The sequence below is a fragment of the Mustela putorius genome, unplaced genomic scaffold (genome assembly GCF_011764305.1).
Source record: "Mustela putorius furo isolate JIRA1106 unplaced genomic scaffold, ASM1176430v1.1 tig00004068_pilon_pilon_pilon, whole genome shotgun sequence".
Lineage (NCBI taxonomy): Eukaryota > Metazoa > Chordata > Mammalia > Carnivora > Mustelidae > Mustela > Mustela putorius.
This window is the reverse complement of record NW_025422199.1, coordinates 116,691-136,128: the sequence shown is the minus strand read 5'-3', so window position 1 is coordinate 136,128 and position 19,438 is coordinate 116,691. Positions and strand designations below refer to the sequence as shown.

General features: G+C 38.6%; 1 protein-coding gene across 6 annotated transcripts in view; it reads left to right on the top strand.

The window, feature by feature from the left end:
* GNL3L (G protein nucleolar 3 like) overlaps window positions 1–19,438 on the top strand; it is a 60,121-nt gene that overhangs the window by 17,129 nt on the left and 23,554 nt on the right. For 2 of the 6 annotated variants that reach the window (XM_013050055.2, XM_013050053.2), the window contains exons 1-2: window positions 16,722–16,863; window positions 19,103–19,168. In XM_013050055.2, coding sequence (XP_012905509.1) covers window positions 19,150–19,168 — 19 coding nt within the window. In that variant the 5' untranslated portion in view covers window positions 16,722–16,863; window positions 19,103–19,149. Of the gene's footprint in view, window positions 1–16,721; window positions 16,864–16,930; window positions 17,004–19,096; window positions 19,169–19,438 lie in introns of those variants that run through there. The other 4 variants (XM_045072774.1, XM_013050054.2, XM_045072775.1 and 1 more) reach the window with 4 other exon arrangements.

Below are 19,438 nucleotides of genomic sequence, written 5' to 3'. Positions count from 1 at the left end.
CTATCTTCCCTTCACTTCAGATTCCCTTCTCTGCACGTCCTACCTTTCAGAAAGTGGTCGATTTTCTGTTCCTAGAATTGCTGTGCTTCTTCTCTTTGATCTTCTCTTCTCTTCGATCTTGTTGGGTTTGTAGGTGTTAGTACTGGTTTAATAACTATCTAGCTGAATTCCTGCGACCTGTTATCATCTCATTCTGCTACTCCTCTGCCATCTTGACCCCCCTCTTTTTATTTTTTTTTTTATTTTTTTATTTTTTAAAGATTTTATTTATTTATCAGAGAGAGAGGGCGAGAGAGCAAGCACAGGCAGACAGAATGGCAGGCAGAGGCAGAGGGAGAAGCAGGCTCCCTGAGGAGCAAGGAGCCCGATGTGGGACTCGATCCCAGGACGCTGGGATCATGACCTGAGCCGAAGGCAGCTGCTTAACCAACTGAGCCACCCAGGCGTCCCCTCTTTTTATTTTTTTAAAAGTAGGCTCTATCCGCACTGCAGAGGCCTGTATGGGACTTGAACTCACGACCGTGACATCAAGATGTGAGCCAAGATCAAGCATTGGATGCTTAATAGACTGAGACACTCAGGCATCCTGACTGTATTCCTTTTGCTGTGCATTTTATTCCCCTGACTTATTCATTCCATAACTAGAAGCCTGTATACCCCACCCCCCTTCACCCATTTTGCCTGACTCCAACTCCTTCCCCTCTGGAAACCATCTCTGTTTTTACAGGTCTGATTGTGCTTTTTTTATTCATTTTTTGATTCCACTTATGAATGGAATCATGGTATTTGTCTTTGACTTATTTCACTTAGCATAGTACTCTCTAGGTCCATCCATGCTGTCCCAAATGGCACAATCTCATCCTTTCTTGTGGCTGTGTGATATTCCATTGTATATATATACCACATCATTCTTATGTGTTCACCTATTGATAGATACTTAGATTGCTTCTATATCTTGGCTATTGTAAATAATGCTGCAATAAACATAAGGGTGCATATATGTTTTTCAATTACTGTTCTCATTTTCCTTGGGTAAATACTCAGTAGTGGAATTATGGGATCATATGGCAGTTGCATTTTTAATTTTTAAGTTTAAAATCAATTTAATGAACATATAGTGTATTAGTTTCTGAGGTAGAGTTTAGTGATACATCAGTTGCATATAATACACAGTGCTCATTACATCAAGTGCCCTCATTAATGCTCTATCCCAAGTTACCCCAGCCACCCCAACCTCCCCTCCAGAAACCCTCAGTTTGTTTCCTATAGTTAAGAATCTCTTACGGTTTGTTGCCATTTCTGTTTTCATCTTATTTTCTTTTATTTTTTCCTGTCTTCTGTGTTCATCTGTTTTGTTTCTTAAATTCCATATATGAGTGAAATTGTGTGATATTTATCTTTCTCTGACTGACATATTTTACTTAGCATAATATCTTCTAATTCCATACACATCATTGCAAATGGCAAGATTTCATTCTTTCTGATGGCTGAGTAATATCTGTCTTCTTTATCCATTCATCTGTGGATTGACATCTGGGCTCCTTCCATAGTTTAGCTATAGTGGATACTGCTGCTATAAACATTGGGGTGCATGTTTGTATCCTTTGGATAAATACTTAGAAGTGCAATTTCTGGGTTGTAGGGTAGCTCTATTAACTTTCTAAGGAGACTCCATACTGTTTTCCAGTTTGCATTCCCACCAAGAGTGTAAGAGGGTTCCCATTTCTCCACATTCTCACCGACACCTGTTGTTTCCTGAGTTTTTAGTTTCAGTCATTCTGACTGGTGTGAATTAGTATCTCATTGTAATTTTGATTTGTATATCCTTGGTTCCAAATGATGGGGAGCAATTTTTCATGTGTCTGTTGGCCATTTGTATGTCTTCTTTGGAGAAATGTCTGTTCATGTCTTTTGCCCATTTCTTGACTGGATTTTTTGTGGGTTTTGTTGGGTGTTGAGTTTCGTAAGTTCTTTATAGATTTTGGATATTAGCCCTCTATCTGATAAGACTTTTGCAAATATCTTCTCCCATTCCTTTTTTTTTTTTTTAAAGATTTTATTTATTTATTTGAGAGAGACAGAGATAGTGAGAGAGAGAGCACAAGTGGGGAGGAAAGGGAGAATTAGACTCCCTGCTGAGCAGTGAGCCCAATGCAGGGCTTGATCCCAGGACCCTGGGATCATGACCCAAGCCAAAGGCAGATGCTTAACCAACTAAGCCACCCAGGTGCCCCTATCTTCTCCCATTCCATAGGTTGCCTTTTAGTTTTGTTCACTGTTTCCTTCGCTGTGCAAAAGCTTATCTTGGTGAAGTCCCAACAGTTCATTGTTGCTTTTATTTCTCTTGCCTTCGGAAATGTGTCTAGCAAAAAGTTGCTGTGGCTGAAGTCAAAGAGGTTGCTGCCTGGGTTCTTCTCTAGGATTCTGATGGATTCCTCTATACTGTTTTCCACAGTGGCTGTACCAATTTGCATTCCCACTGATAGTGCAGAAGGATTCCTCTTTCTCCACATCCTCTCTACACTTGTTATTTCTTGTCTTTTTGACAATAGTCATTCTGACAGGTGTGAGGTGATATCTCACTGTGGTTTTGATTTGCATTTCCCTGATGATGAGTGATGTTGAGCATCTTTTCATAGGTCTGTTATAAGTTCTTTATATATTTGAATATTAACCCCTTATCAGATATATAATTTGTAATTATCTTCTCCCATTCAGTAGGTCATCTTTTTGTTTTGTTGATGGTTTCCTTTCCTGTGCAAAAGCATTTTATTTTGGTATAGTCCCAACAGTTAAATTTTGCTTTGGTTTTGCCTCTCTTAGGAGAAATATCTAGAAAAATGTTGCTAAGGGTGATTTCAAAGAAATTATGCCTGTGTTCTTTTCTAGGAACAGTATTTCCTTGTATTAGCAATAAACAAATAGAAAAAATGTAATTAAAAAAAAGATACCTAATTTTAGTCACTAAGCCAAAATGTAAACCTTACTAAATGTTAGGGTAACTACAAAAATACCAAACAAAACAGACTATGTAGTAAAATACTTTTAATATATAAACATATAGCTAAAAAGGAAAATAAAACTTAAAATAATATGACAATATTAACATCAAACATCTTTTTTTTTAAGATTTTATTTATTTATTTTACAGATAGAGATCATAAGTAGGCAGAGAGGCAGGCAGAGAGAGAGAGGAGGAAGCAGGCTCCCCGCTGAGCAGAGAGCCCAATGTGGGGCTTGATCCCAGGACCCTGGGATCATGACCTGAGCTGAAGGCAGAGGCTTTAACCCACTGAGCCACCCAGGTGCCCCAACATCAAACATCTTCTTTATCAATAAATATAAATGGTCTTAACTTATTTGTTTAAAGAAAAACACATTTTACTTTGGATCACTGAGTAAAACCCAAATGGTGTATTCAAGAAAATCAATTAAGGGGTGCCTGGGTGGCTCAGTTGGTTGGGCATCAGACTCCTGATTTTGGCTAGGGTTATTGTCTTGGGGATCCAGCCCTGCGATGGGCTCTGCGCTCAGGGTGGAGACTGCTTGTCTTCTCCCTCAGCTCCTCCCCCTCTCATGTATGCATGTATTCTCTCTCTCTCCTTCTCTCTCTCAAATAAATAAAGGAAATCAATTTAAAAAATTGATTCAGAAAGGTTAAATATACAAGAAAGGACAAAGGTATACTGGTCAAATGCTAATAAAGAAAATGTGGGTTGCAATCTCAATTATCAGACAAGTCGGGAACTCAAAACCAAAGGCATTGAGAGTGTCAAAGTTATGAAAAACAAGGATATATTGAGGAAGTATCACAGATTGAAGGAGATATAATGACTAAAGGCAATATGGGATTCTGGGTTGGGGTCTGGAACAGAAAAGGAATATTAGTGGAAAAATCAGTGACATCTGAATTAAGTCTGGTATTTAGTTAATAGCAATGTATCGATACTTAGTTTTGACAAATGTCATACAAGATAGTAACATGAGGGGCACCTGGGTGGCTCAGTGGGTTAAAGCCTCTGCCTTCAGGTCAGGTCATGATCACAGGGTCCTGGGATCGAGCCCCACATCAGGCTCTCTGCTCACCAGGGAGCCTGTTTCCTCCTCTCTCTCTCTGCCTGCCTCTCTGCCTACTTGTGATCTCTGTCTGTCAAATAAATAAATAAAAATTTTAAAAAAAGATAGTAACATGAGGGTCAACTATGTGAAGAATATATGGAAATTTTGCACTATTTTTTCAACTGTTCTGTAAATCTAAAATTATTCCAAAATATAAAGTTTGCTATAAAAAAGCATTAATTGAGGCAAAAAGGCCACAAATTACAAGGGACTTATAAAGTTATGACTATTTTTGTACCAAAAACATAGCAGCTTTCATAAAACTATGATACTAAGGGATATAGGAAAAATAGAGAATAGATTGAAACACATTAAAACCAGGAAAAATTTAACTCACCTTTCTCATTCCAGGACAGATCAAATCAACAACAACAACAAACAAAAAACCCTTAAGAATATTAAAAAAAACTAAATAACAAAATCAATATTAGGCCAAGAAGAAAATCTCAACAAATTCCAAAAATTAGAACTAATACAATGTTCACTGATCACACACAAAAAACCAAAATCAATGTAAAATGGATCTTCCACCTGAATATGTAAAATCTCTCTGTCAAACAACTCTTGGGTCAGAAGGGAATCAAATCAAATCAAATCAAATCAAAACTGAATTTCTAGACAATGATAATGAAAATACTACACATCAGAATCCATGGATACAAATAAAGCAAAGTTCATAGCCTTAAAATATTTGTATTAAAAACAAGGGAGAAATTAAATGACTAAGCATCCAACTAAAAAATTTAGAAAAAGAAGAAATAATAAAGTTAAGGAGAACAGAAGGAAAAAAAACAGTGAAGTTCAAATAATTAAGTTAGAAAACAGGTTAACAGTAGAACTGATAAATTGATGAGCTGATTCTGTTAAATAGAAATATGTTATCCATTAAACGGCATAATCAAGAAAAGGAGAAAACCCCTAGGTGGCTCAGTCAGTTAAGTATCTGGCTCTTGGTTTCAGCTCAGGTCATGAGGTGAGCCCTGCATTGGGCTCTGTGCTGGGCATGGAGCCTGCTTAAGATTCTCTCTCTCTCTCTGCCCCTACCCCTCCTCTAAAAAGAAAGAAAAAGAAAAAAGGAGAAAGCAAAAATATACAAATTAGGAAAATGAAAAGTTGGACATAAGCATAATAAGAGGATATTTTAAACCTAAAAGCTTTCTTTTATGTTTATGTCCAACTCTATGCACATTGTTTAAATATCTGGAAGACATGGAAACTATCCTAGAGAAATATAATTTAATTTGACTCTAAAAGAGAAAAACCCATTTGGCCAACTTCCATGAAAGAAATAGAGAAAGGGTTAAAGAGATACTTTTCCCCAAAGGTACCAGACTATGATGCTTTCACAGGGGAAGTCTACTAACACTAAAAAGCATGTAATTTGAATGCTATTTTTATTTTCCTGAGTCTAGATGAAGGAGGAACACTTTCAGATTCTTTCTGTAAATTGAGTATAATATTGATACCAAGACCTGACAAAGATTCTACAAAAAAATAAAGAAAATGATATAGACCAATATTCACTTATGAATAGCAATACAAAATTCTTTTTTTAGCAATGCAAAATTCCAAATAAAATATTAACAAACAGAATATTGACTGTGTGGGGTTTATCCCGAGAAAGCAAGAATCATTCATTCTTATAAAATCCATTAATATAATCTAACATATTATTAAATCTAAGGAGAAAAATCACATCATTTTCAGAGATGCTAAAGAATCATTTGGCAAAATTCAATACCCATTCTTTTTTTTTTAATTTTATTTATTTATCAGAGAGAGAGGGGGGAAGAGAGGGAGCACAGGCAGACAGAATGGCAGGCAGAGGCAGAGGGAGAATCAGGCTCCCTGCTGAGCAAGGAGCCCAATGTGGGACTCGATCCCAGGACGCTGGGATCATGACCTGAGCCGAAGGCAGCTGCTTAACCAACTGAGCCACCCAGGTGTCCCTTCAATACCCATTCTTTATAAAAATCATTCAGTAAGAGGAATATAGGGTTTCTTCATTGATATGATTTAATTATGTATATGTTTGTGTGTATATCTCCCCAAATCCAGCAGTCCAGCATTTCACTTAACCAGGAAACACTAGGAGCATTTATATGCTAAAATCTGAAACTAGGCCAGGTTGTCTACTTTCTCCACTATAATTTAACATTGTATTGTACACCTCCAATTGTATTGGAGGTAGCAAGCATTATAATTAAAAAACAAGAAGAATTTAGAAGTATAAAATTGGAACTGAGGAGGTAAAACCATCATTATTTATAGATAAGATTATATAGTCAGAAAACCCAAGCAAATCAATAGAAAAACTACCTTAAAACTACCTTAAACATAAACCATAAAATTAATATATAGAAATCATCTAGTTAGAAGATATATATAAGAGGGGCATCTGGCTGGCTCAATTGGTAGAGCATGCCACTCTTGCTCTTGGGGTTGTGAGTTTGAGCCCCAGTTGGGTGTAGAAGTAAGTAAAGTCTTTTTAAAAAAGATACATGGAGGAGAAGGCTCCATTTATAATAGCAACAGAAAAGGTGAAATACTGTCCTAGTCCACTGTAGGTGTTATAACAGAATACCATAGACTGGGTGGCCTATAAACAACAGTAATTTATTTCTCACAGTTCTAGAGGCTGAAAAGCCCAAGATCAAGGCAAACAGATTCCACCTCTGTTGAGGGCTGCTCCTTGGTTCATAGATAGCCATCTTCTAGTTGGGCCCGCTGGGGCACTAATTCCACTCATGAGGGCTCCCACCTCATGACTTAATCACTTTCCAAAAGCCCCACCTCCAAATACCATCACACTGGGGGTTAGGTTTCAACATCCGAATTTTGGAGGCACACAAATGTTTAGTCTACCACAAATACCTAGAAACAAACTTAATAAGAAATGTTCAAAACTTTTATGAGAAAACATTTATAACACTCTGAAGGAACAAACGGAAAGGCATCCATGTTATTAAATAAGAAGATTCAGAATTATAAAGATGTCAAATTAATTTATAAATTTAGTTTAAACTCATTTAAAATACCATTTTTCTCTTTTTCTGAAACTAGACAAGCTGAATTAAAGTTCAAATGAAGGGGCACCTGAATGGCTCAGTTGGTTTAGCATCAGACTCTTGGTTTCAGCTCAGGTCAGGATCTCAGGGTTGTGAGATTGAGTTCACTTCAGGCTTAGTGCTCAGCAGGAGTCTACTTGAGATTCTCTCTCCCTCCCCCTCTGCCCCTCTCCTGGCTATTGCATGCAAACACACATGAACATACTCTCTCTCCTTCTCTCTCTCTCAAATAATAAAGAAATAAAATCTTTTTTAAAAAGTTCAAATGGAAAAATAACAAGCATGCATAGCAGGATATCTCCAAAAAGGAAGAGCAATGCTCTGTAAAAAGACAAAATGATGCTTTAAATCTCCTTTAAATCTAAGGATGCTCAGCTCACTCATAATTTTACTAATGCTCTGTAAAAAGACAAAATGAATATTTATGTACCAAAACTTAAAATCTGTGGGTCATTTGGGAGGTTCTACAATCTGGATCAGGCTCTGTTGATCTCAGCTGGGCTAGTTCATGTGTCTGCCCTAAGACTGATGGCTTGGCTAGAGACCAGATACTATAGGATGCCTTGACTGGAAAGACTAGGCTCATTTCTACATGTCTCTCACATCCTTCCAAGGTTAGCTTGGATATGTCCTTGTAGCAGTGGCAGGGGTCCAAGAGAGGAAACAGATTATGCAAAAGCTTTTTCAAGTCTCTTCTTAATATCAAGTTTGCAACAGTAGCTTGTTGGTTAAAGCAAGTTATATGGGCACACTCAGAGTCAATATAGCAGGGGACTATGAAACATAGACACATGAACAGTTGGGGTCATTAATGCAATCTATCACTAACAACAACTCAAAATCCAGAATGCATTAAAAATACATAAATTTGTTTACATAAAATAAAACAAAACTTGCCTGGAAAAAATCCATTAGCAAAGTCAAAAGGATTACAAACTGAGGAAAAACACTGAAAAATGATATAATTCACAAAAGTCTAATCTCTCTAATTATATAACAATATTCTAGAAATCAAGGAAAGGCCAATAATCCAACAGAAGAATACAGGATATATATAGACAATTCAGAGAAAAATGATATAAAATTGACCCTTAAACATGTGAAAAGATGCTCAGCCTCACTCATAATAAGAGATATATAAACTAAAACTACCATAAGATACAATTTCTTACCTATTACATTCTAAAAGATCTAAGTCTTTAACAGTACACTTTGTTGGTGCAGCTGTGGTAAAACAGATAAACTCATACATGGATGGTAATTACAAAATGGTACACCTATGGAGGGAATTTTGGCAACATCTACCAGTTACAAATATAATTATTGGAATTTATCCTACATAATTATCTGTGCATGTATGAAATGTCTATTATGGCACCCATTTGTAATACCAAAGGACTAAAAACATCCCAAGCATCCACAATGGGGGACTGCAATCATTAAAAAAACCTATTATATATCCACATAATAGAACACTTTGAATGAGTACTCTTGCACTTCCATACAGTGACTTCCTATGTACAGGAAACTCTAATGCTCTGACATGGAAAGACCTCCAGGATGTATTATTAAGAGAAATAAGCAACGTGTATATACATGTATAAGCAAGGGGAGATTCAGTAAGATACATTTATGTTTGTTTGTATCTGCATAAAGAAACACTGGACGAATAAAAAAATAAACTAGTAAAACCGGTAACTGTGAATCAAAACAGTATGGTACTGTCATTAAAAAAAAACAGGCACATAGATCAGTAGAAAAGAATAGAGAGCCCAGAAATAAACTCATGATTACATGGTCAATTAATCTATGACAAAAAAGGTTTAAGAACATACAATGGGGAAAATACAGTCTCTTCAACAAATGGTACTGGAAAAACTGGATGGCTATATGAAAAAGAATAAAACTGGACCACTTTCTTACACCATACACAAAATAAATTCAAAATAAAGACCTAAAATGTGAGACCTGAAACCATAAAACTCCTAGAAGAAAACATAGGCAGTAATTTCTTGGACGCCAGTGACAGAAATATTTTTCTAGATAAAGAAAACAAAAGTAAAAGTACACTATTGGGATTATGCCAAAAGAAGAAGCTTGTGCATGGCAAAGGGCAGCATCAATAAAGTGCAAAGGCAACCTACTAAATGGTAGATGATATTCACAAATGGTAGATTTGATAAGGATCGATATCCAAAATATAGAAAGAACTTAAAGAACTCAACACCAAGAAAAAAAAATACAATTAAAAAATGGACAGAGGGCCTGAATAGACATTTTCCCAAAGAAGACATAGAGGTGGTGAACAGACCTATGAAAAGATGCTCAACATCCATAATCATCAGGAAATGCAAATCAAAATCACAGTGATGGGGCACTTGGGTGACTCAGTCTGCTAAGCATCTGCCTTTGGCTCAGGTCATGATCCCAAGCTCCTGGGATCAAGTCCTGTATTGGGCTCTTTGCTTAGCAGGGAGCCTGCTTCTCCCTCTGCCTGCTGCTCCCGCTGCTTGTGCACTTTCTCTCTCTCTGAAAAGAAATAAAATCTTTAACAAAAAACTGCAGTGAGATATCACCTCGCACATGTCTGAATGGCTGTTACCAAAAACACAAGAAATAACAAGTGTTGGAGAGGATGTGGACAGAAAGGAATCCTGGAAAACTATAGGTGGGAATGCAAATTGGTGCAAAACAGTATAGAGACTCCTCCAAAAATTAAAAATAGAATTATATGATCCAGTAATTCCACCATGGGGTATTTACCCAAGAAAATGAAAACACTAATTTGAAAAGATACTTGCATCCCTATGTTTATTGTAACATTATTTATAATAGCCAAATATGGAAGCAACCCAAGCATCCATCAATAGATGAATGGTTAAAGAAGATGTGGTCTATATCAAATAGTAGTGTGTGTGTGTGTGTGTGTGTGTGTGTATAAAATCAAACTTCTTATCAAATAGATCACTGGCCTTTGAATTTAGGATGTTTCAATAATGTGATACTTTTCTGTAGAATCTGATTAACAGAACATTCTAAGAGGGAGATTTACTGTAAGGTACCTACATACCTCCACCATGTATTTGTTAATTTTGTCTTTCCTTATTCTGGGGGAGATGGCCTGTTCAGTTACTGGGTTGTCTATTTGATACATTAAAGAAACAATATACAAAGATAAAAATTAAGGAGGCATTCTCTACTTCTTTCCTTCCCCTTACTTCCTTTTTTCCTTCCAGTCATTGCTGTCCCTTTTTTGGTACCATTCTTATTTCATAATGTTCCTTGTTGAACTTAAAAAAAAAATTCTTAAGGTGGAAAGAAACTTGAAATCAGTATCTGTGACCAAAATGACTGTACAAAGATAGTAGATAGAGATCAGTATGTATGTTTTGTTTTCTAAAAAGCATGTTAAAATATTGGGTTTCTTTGAACCTCTTGTCATTCATAGAGTCTGTCTTGATTGTTGAAAGTAAACTCAAGTATAAGAAAAAATTATTAAGGGGCACCTGGGTGGCTCAGTGGGTTAAGCCTCTGCCTTTGGCTCAGGTCATGATCTCAGGGTCTTGGGATTGAGCCCCGCGTCAGTCTCCCTGCTTAGTGGGGAGCCTGCTTCCCCCTCTCTCTCTGTGCCGGCCTCTCTGCCTACTTGTGATCTCTCTCTCTCTCTCTGTTAAACAAATAAATAAAATCTTAAAAAAAGAAAAAAGAAAAAATATTAAATATAAAATATTCTGTATATAATGGAATACTATGCAGCCATAAAAAAGAATGAGATCTTGCCATTTGCAACAACATGGATGGACACAAAGAGTATAATGTTGAGTGAAATAAGTCAGAGAAAGATAATACCATATGATTTCATTCACATGTGGAATTTAATAAACAAAACAAATGAGCAAAGGAAAAAGGAGACTAAACAAAACAGAACAAAACAAAACCATACTAGACTCTTAAATACAGAGAATGAATTGGAGGTTGCCAGAGGGGAGGTGGCTGGGGGGAAGGGTGAAATAAGTAAAGGGGATTAGGTGTACACTTATCTTGGTGAACACTGAGTAATGTATAGAATTATTGAATCATTATACCTGAAACTAATATAACACTGCATGTTAATTATATTTCAATAAGAAATTTAAAAAGTGTGGTAACTGCTGGGGGTGGGTATTGTGGCAATTGGGTGAAATGGACAAGAGTGACACTTTTCAAAGTATAATTTTTATTTGGTTTTGATATTCAAAATGTATGTGTATTATCTATTCAAAAATAAATAAATATAAAATATTCACAATTGTAACAAAACTACAAAGCAACTAGGAATTAAATTAGTAAAAATACACAATTCCAAAGAGAAAACTTGAAACTCTTTTTTTTTAAAAAAAGAATTTTTTTTTAAGATTTTATTTATTTATTTGACAGGCAGAGATCACAAGTAGGCGGGGAGGCAGGCAGAGAGAGAGGAGGAAGCAGGTTCCCTGATGAGCAGAGAGCCTGATGCGGGGCTCGATCCCAGGACCCTGGGATCATGACCTGAGCCGAAGGCAGAGGCTTTAACTCACTGAGCCACCCAGGTGCCCATTGAAACTCTTAATAAAGGACACAGAAGGTGAATTCAACAAATGAGGGGATATTCAATATTCTTGGATATTATTTTGATGTCAATTCTCTAAAATTAATCTATAAATTTAGTGTGATCCCATTAAAAATTCCACTTGGATTCTGAAGAGCCTGATAAATTCTTTTTTAAAATTTATGTGGGGATATAGCTAAGACAATACTAAAAGAAGACTAAAGCGGAGGTACTTGCCCTATCATTTTATATTACAAAATGTCAAAAGCAAGGCAGTATTAGTGCAAGAACTGAGACAGACTTGTGCATGTGTGTCTCATGTGACAAAGGTGGCCCAGCAAATCAATGAAAAAGTAAGGTTTGTTTGGTGTTTGATGGTGGGAAATGTGGCTCACTGTGTATAGAAAAAATAAAATTGCATCTCTATCTATCAGTACATATGAGAGTGGATTCTACACGAATTAAAACCTAAAGGTGAAAGATGAAACTATAAGGTTAATAGAAAAAAAATAGGAGAATAGCTTTTGATCTGAGAGGAGGGAACTAGTTTTTAAATAAAACCCCCAAACCAGAAACCATAAAATAAAAATTTGATGGATTGGGTTACATTAAAAAGAACAATTTCTATTAAAATTCAATAACTTCTGTTCTATTATTCTAAATTTTATTTATTTATTTATCTAAATTTTATTTATCTAATATTGATACTAAAATTCAACAATATCTATTCTATTATTAAGGCTAACTTAAAAAAGTTAAAATAGGGAGAGAATATTTGCAATGTCTGAAACTGACACAGGACTAGAAGCTACGCTCCATAAGGAACTCTAGCAAATCAATAGGAGAGATAGGAAACTCACTGGAAAAAATGGGCCAACTATATAAGCAGGCACTTTACAAAAGAGGCATTTAACACACATATGAAGTGATGCTGAAAAATTCATTAGTAATCAGAGAAATGCAAACTAAATCAAAATAATACTTTATACTTTTTGGACTGGCAAAAAGTAGAAATCCGGAAAAAGTCAAGTGTTAGTGAGCACGTAGGGACACAGGAATCCTTGTACACTGAAGGTAAAACAGTGGAATGGTGTAGTTCTCCCAGAGAACCACCTAGCAGTATTGGTGTTCTTAGTCAAACTAAGTATATGCACACTTTATGATGCAATCATAAGTTCTGAGTGTATGTTTCAAAGAAATTCTCATACAGGCCAATAAGGGGACATACACAGGAATATTCATCAAAGTTTTATTTGTGGTATCAGCAAGCTGGAAGCAATCTTGCTGTGTCTATCATTGGAATATTCAGGGAAAATGTGAAGGCAGGCTGTGGTTAGCATGAGCAGGTAGAAGAAATGGATTGGATGTACACACAGACATATGGATAGACTTTAAAACACAAGGCTGAATGAAAAAAAAAGTAGGATATCAATGAGATATCAATGCAATGAGATATCAATGAGATAAAAATGCACACATAAAACATCCTCCATAGTGGGACAACCTGATAGTATGTGCCTCCTGAGGTGATACAATATGAAGTAAATGATTATTGGTGAAAACACTTAATCTGAATCTAATCATGTGGAAAGAGCAGATTAATCTAGATGTGGGACATTCTATAAGAAATTGCCTAGACTCTTCAAAAACATCAATGTAAAAGAAAACACACACACAAAATATAGTAGTATTCCAGATTAAAAGAAGTTGAAGTGTGTAAACCTGGTGATTCACAGACCTGTACCCCTGGGGATAAAAATATATGTTTATAAAAAATAAAAAATTATATTAAAAAAAAAGAAGTTAAAGCAAAACAACAACCAAATATAATGCATAAAACTTGATTAGATCCTGGGATCAAAAAATGATCAGCTCTAACAACATTTTGGGCACAATTTGAAAATCTGAATAAAGGGTATCTTTAATGGTATTACTGAATTATTGTTAAATTTTCTTACGTATGATAATGGCATTGTAGTGGTGTAGAATGTTATTATTCTTGTAGATGTATGCTGAATTATTTAGGGATGTTATGTTACATTGTCTGCAACTTTCATATAGTTCATCAAAAAAGAAAGGGTATACATATACACATAAACAGAAGTAGAACAAGTCTGGAAAAATATTAAGGGTATATGGACTTTCATTGTACTATTTTTCAAATGTTCTGAATTTTGAAAAAGTGAAAAATAAAAATTTTGAGGAAATACATGCACCCCAAACAATAATACATATTTTGCAAGAACACATATCAACAAAAAATCTGCATAAAATACCACAGAATGGATAACTATGTGGGAAATAAGAGTTTGAAGTAGAGATTAAGGTGAATTTAAAACTACAAAAACCTCTCTGTAAAGTAATTCATATTCATTTTGACTATGGAAAACACAGAAAAGCACAATGAAGACAACAAAATTCACTGATAATCTCATTTTCTCTGTCAGTAGATCTCAAGTATGATACCTGGACTAGTAGCAGCCCCAGGCGATTCTTCTCCCTCTCTCTCCCCTCTTCTTTTCCATCATCATCATCGTTTGGAAACTTATTAGAAATTCAAATTCCTGGGCCCTGCCAGACTTACTGAAACACAGCTCTGGGCAGAGGGCCCAGCAATCAGTGTTCTGACAAGCCCTCCCACTGACATTGATGCTGGCCAAAGCTTGAGATCCACTGATCTAGATTTAACCGTCACTAAATTTGTTACAGATCCTTGTATTCTTTCTAAAAAAGGTATGAAATATTTCAGGCATACAAATAAGTATAGAGAATAATATAGCACACACCCATGTACCTACTACCCAGATAAAATATTAGACAAACAGTTGAAGTTCCCTGTGTATCTCTTTCTGTTCCTTTGCTTTCTTCCCCATAACTAATCACCATTCTGCATTTTCTATTTAACTCTCTTTTAAAAATATTGTTTATATATTTATATAATCTATAAATAATTTAGTGCATTGTTTTCTAGATTTAAAAAGTCTATATAGGAGTACCTGCCTGGTTAAGTCAGTAGAGCACCCAACTCTTGATCTTGGGGTCATATGGGTTCAAGCCCCACATTAGGTCTACAGATTACTTAAATATTTTTAAAAATCTACGTAAATGTCTCATATATCATATGTCCTCCTATAATTCATATTTTATCTCAGCAGTGTTTTTTTGAAATTTATCTGGGTTGATATATGCGACTGAATTTCATTTTTTCTGCTGCTCTTCAGTATTCTATTGTATGGTTGTACTGCTATTTATTCATTCTCCTATTGGTGAATTTTTAGATTGTTCAGATTTTTTTCTGTATCATAAACAGTTATGCATTGAATATTCTTGCTCATGCCTCCTTGTGCATATGTGTAAGAATTTCTCTAGGACTTAAAGTCTAGAGGTTAAATATATCTTTACCAGTAGAATTGCAGGGTCCCAGGGCCCACCTTCAACTATTCTGGATAATTTCCTAATTGTTTTCCAAAGTAGTAACACCAATTTCTTTCTTATTAAGGATTTCGTTGCATTTTTTTCCTTATAGTTTGGATAAGGACTGGGACTTCGTCCTTATAGTTTTGGATAGGGACTGGGACTTCTGGGACTTCGTTGAGAAAGTCTTTGCCCAGTTGTAGGTGACAAAGATAATTTCTCACCATCTTACATGGAAATAAGTAGGGATCCAGTTTTTTTCTCTCCTTATGGTGAGTCAAATTTCCCAGTGCTATTTATGAAATTGTCCATTTCCTATTGATTTGTGGTGCAGGCCTAGAAACTCACACATTTCACATATATTTGCTGAAGCCTGATTTGAACCTAGTCTTGTGTTGAGGTCTTTAAGATATATGGCCCCTAGTCTCAGGAGGTGAGGCTGCATCTCCATTTATGTGGAGATGCCTCCAAATAAATGATTACAGCATTAAGGGATAAATGCAGAAAGGTGTTCTGAGTTTCTAACTCAGCTGGGAAAGTTCATTTATGTGACGAGAGTTAGGTCTTAAAGAAACAGGAAGAATTTGCTAATGCAGGGGTAAGGGAGAAGATGGTTAGGGCTCCTATGGAGTCCGCAGTTTTGTGTATCTCCAGGGTGAGAGGTTCGACGCCTTTCATCAACGTAGGGGCACTGAGTAGTGCATAAGCAAGGGGTTGGAGTGGGCAGAGGGAGTCATTTTCTGCTTGGATATTCTGGAAGTGGAGGAACATACCCTAGGGGTAGTGGGGCTGGGCCCTACCCCAAAGTTTAAGTTTGAGAAAGAGAAGGGGCTGGGATTAAATTACCAGAAAGAAGACACTTTCAGGCTGGTATTTGCTGTTCTTAAGGGGTGACCTCATTCACCAGCCACGTCAGGAGCTCCTCAAGATGGTTTATAAAGAAATCCTTGTTTGTTCCCACTTCAGAGATATATATTCATTCCCTTTTTTATTTGCCACCCTGGGGCCAAAGGGAAGGAGAAAGGAGCGGGGGAGGAGGACAAGGAGGACAAACGGGTGGGAGAGACATTTAGTTGTTCAGTTCCTGGGTCTGACCATGGATTTGAACTTCCGCATAAAGAGTTGAAAGTGCCTGCCTCAGGGTTTGTCTGGTGCCTTACAAACCAGAAAGGTTGTTGGGAACAGCTAACCAAGTCACTTTTTAGGTGGGGAGCACTCGGCAAGACATGTGACCCAGGCGGCCATTTTCCCACACCCTGCCCGTCGCCATCTTTCTTTGTAGACAAAGGGACTGACCAGCGCTCTTCTCTGATGCGGTGGTGGGGACTGCTTGGTCACTATGCTCCGGGAACACGCATATTTGAGCTCATGCAGAGGCCCACAGACAAGATCTTGGCTTACAAGTAGATTATACGTCCGCACTAGTCGACCCGCCGCTCCCACCCTACCCCCTCTCGGTTTCTTCCTCACCTCACGGGGTATCAGGGAGGCGGGACCAGTACGCCTGCGGAGTAGGGGTGGCGGGCGCGAGCCGTCAATCCGAAGCCCCGCCCTTTGGGAGGGGGAAGCAAGGAGGGCAAATCGGCGCCGCAAGGCTGGGATCCGGAAGTCGGAGCCTAGCGGCGCGAGCGCAACCTGCAGACTAACCCTATCGTGGTGCCATTCTCTCCCGTCTGATCCCCGCCGGAAGTGGAGGTAAGAGACGACTCTCCCGTTTTCTCGTTGTGAGCGCGCTCTCTCAGCCAGCTGCGCGGTGGGGATCGTGTATTTAAGGTGGAAGCTAGAATTGTCTTCCAGCCTGGAATGGACAGATAGAGAACCGGCTCTCATCCATGGTAGGTAGAAGGGCCTAGATTAGGAAGAGGGATTGCTCCGTAAATGGGCAATGTGCCTAAATGCACTCTCGCTGGATAAAGGAGCACGGTCCCATCCCATCCAGCCAGGTGTACATCCCTGGTTACAAAATGTAGAAAGTCACAGACCCCACTTGTGTGGAGAAGCATCGAGTGCCCTCTTGCCTTCAGGATAGCAAGGCTCCATTCTGCACTCTTCCAGTGTAGACAGGCGTCTCCATGTGGCGACTTCGATCCTACGGTTATAGAGACATACCGCCCTCCCCACCTCGGGTGAGCGGTGTGGACCTTTACTGGCGCGGAGGCACACAGATCCGCCTCCATGCCCCTTCCCTTTGGACAGAGGCTTTGATGTATTACCTCCTCTGCAGACATACACTCCTGCCTTTCCCGGCCGGACCCCCGTACAGAGGAGCTTAGAAACGTTTAGTATACAGAGACTGAAGAGATGGAGACTTCCCTGCCTCGCACCTCTGTAACTAATTGTGGAAGCCCCGCCCCCACTACTGCAGAGATGTTAGATCACCCCTCTTCTAAGTGGTTGCCACGTGCCTCAGCCCATAGAGAACCAAGCATATTTTCCTCCTCTTGCCTAGAGTGAGTCCCCATTGTGGAAAATCAGACCTGACTCCTCACCCCACCCCATAAGGAGGCGCTGGTTTGCCGAATTTGTAAAGGCCCGGCCCCAAAAATGCCCTGTAGCAAAGAGAAACAATCCTTAACCCTGAATGTTGTCAGATCTGCCCGTTATGGGCCCCCCCCCCGCGGTGGAGAGGCTCAGATTTGTTCTCCTTTTGAGGTAAACAAAGATCATCCGTCCCTTCCTCCTTCCCCCAAAGATTTGGAATTCCCAAAAGTAGCAAATGAGAGATAGCCCCCCCCCACCACCACCACGGGAGCAGAGAGGTGCAGCATCCCTCGCAGTGTTGAGAGGCAGTGACATCACTGATCACCGTACATATTTTGTGTGTGTGAGCTCCCCGCTTACCCAAGGTAGATGAGCTCAAATCTCTTTTTCTCCATTCAGGGTAACCGCCCCCCTCTTTGCAAAGTGTAAGGGCTGGTCCACTGAATTTATAGCTGTGTTCCTTCCATGCGGAGAACCAGAGGTCCTGTTCCTATCAGTGTTAGCACACTGCTGACTTCAACCCATATAAAAGATAAACAGATTGTTCCCCATCCCACCCCTATGGAAGGGTCCAGAATAGCCCACAGCAGGCAAGGCGCAGACCCCATTCATGAAAAACTGCCTATCTCCCTCTCCCCGCTTTGTTAGTCTGTCAACTAATGTCACCTTGTAGTGGAGACAGGCATATCATCTTCCTTTACCCCAGCCCTCCCAAGAGTAAAGAGACCCAGGACTCCTCCCCACCAACTTAGAGATGTACAGACCTGCACTTTTCTCCCATGTGGCAGAGATGCACATAGCCACTTTGTTGGTTTTCCTAGTTCCTCTGCACCCCAGAGTAGAGCAGCAGAAGGCATCTCCTTACCCCACTCACCGAGGAACAGACCCCAACCACACATGCAGGCATACACTCTCCCCTCCCACCGACCAAGATTTTGCACTGACTCCTAGCTTTAGTTTAATAAACACAGATTAAAAGCGTTGTTCTGCAGTCCCATTTCCTTAAGGTAGACTCCTGGTATCCATCTGTCTTTCCCCCTACTTCCAGGGTAGATCAGATATAGAACGCCCTACTTGGGAAAGGAGGTACTATTAATATGTAGAAACAGGCCATCCTTGTGTACCCCATCCCCTTAGCATGGAGAGGGTTAGTACTAAGGCATATAACACTGAGGACCAAGGATTTCATATGATAAATTGAGGCACTGTCTTCACCCAGGAAGAGAGGTTTAGACTTAGCTTCCTTTTGGATAGTGTGATGCTGCTTTCCCTGTGTAGACAGCTACACCAGGCCCCAACTCCATTATAGCTTCTTCTCCTAGTTTCTCCAATTGTTAGGGCTTCCTTATCAAGTTCTTTTCACATGTCATTTTGCCTGTAGGGGGCTTGGAAGGGGGCTTGTGGCATTGTGGTCCTTCCACCTGTCTTCACATTGGTTCTTCCATTCTGACAGGAAGAAGGCCTGCAGATTTAAACCTACCTGCTTTCAAGCCAGTCATCATGATGAAACATAGACACAGTGAGTTTCTTTTATCACTCCCCTCCCAGTGATAAGCTTTCATGACTATTTGTGGTATTTCATGGCAACTTTTTAAAGTTTATTCTTTAAATTTCTTTAAAACATTTTAATTCCAGGAAAGTTAACATACAATGTTATATTAGTTCTAGGTGTACCATATAGTGATTCAGCGCTTCCATACATCACCCAGTGCTCACTACAAGTGCACTCCTTAATCCCCATCACCTATTTCCCCTATTTCCCCCACCTCTCCTCTGGTAAGCATCAGTT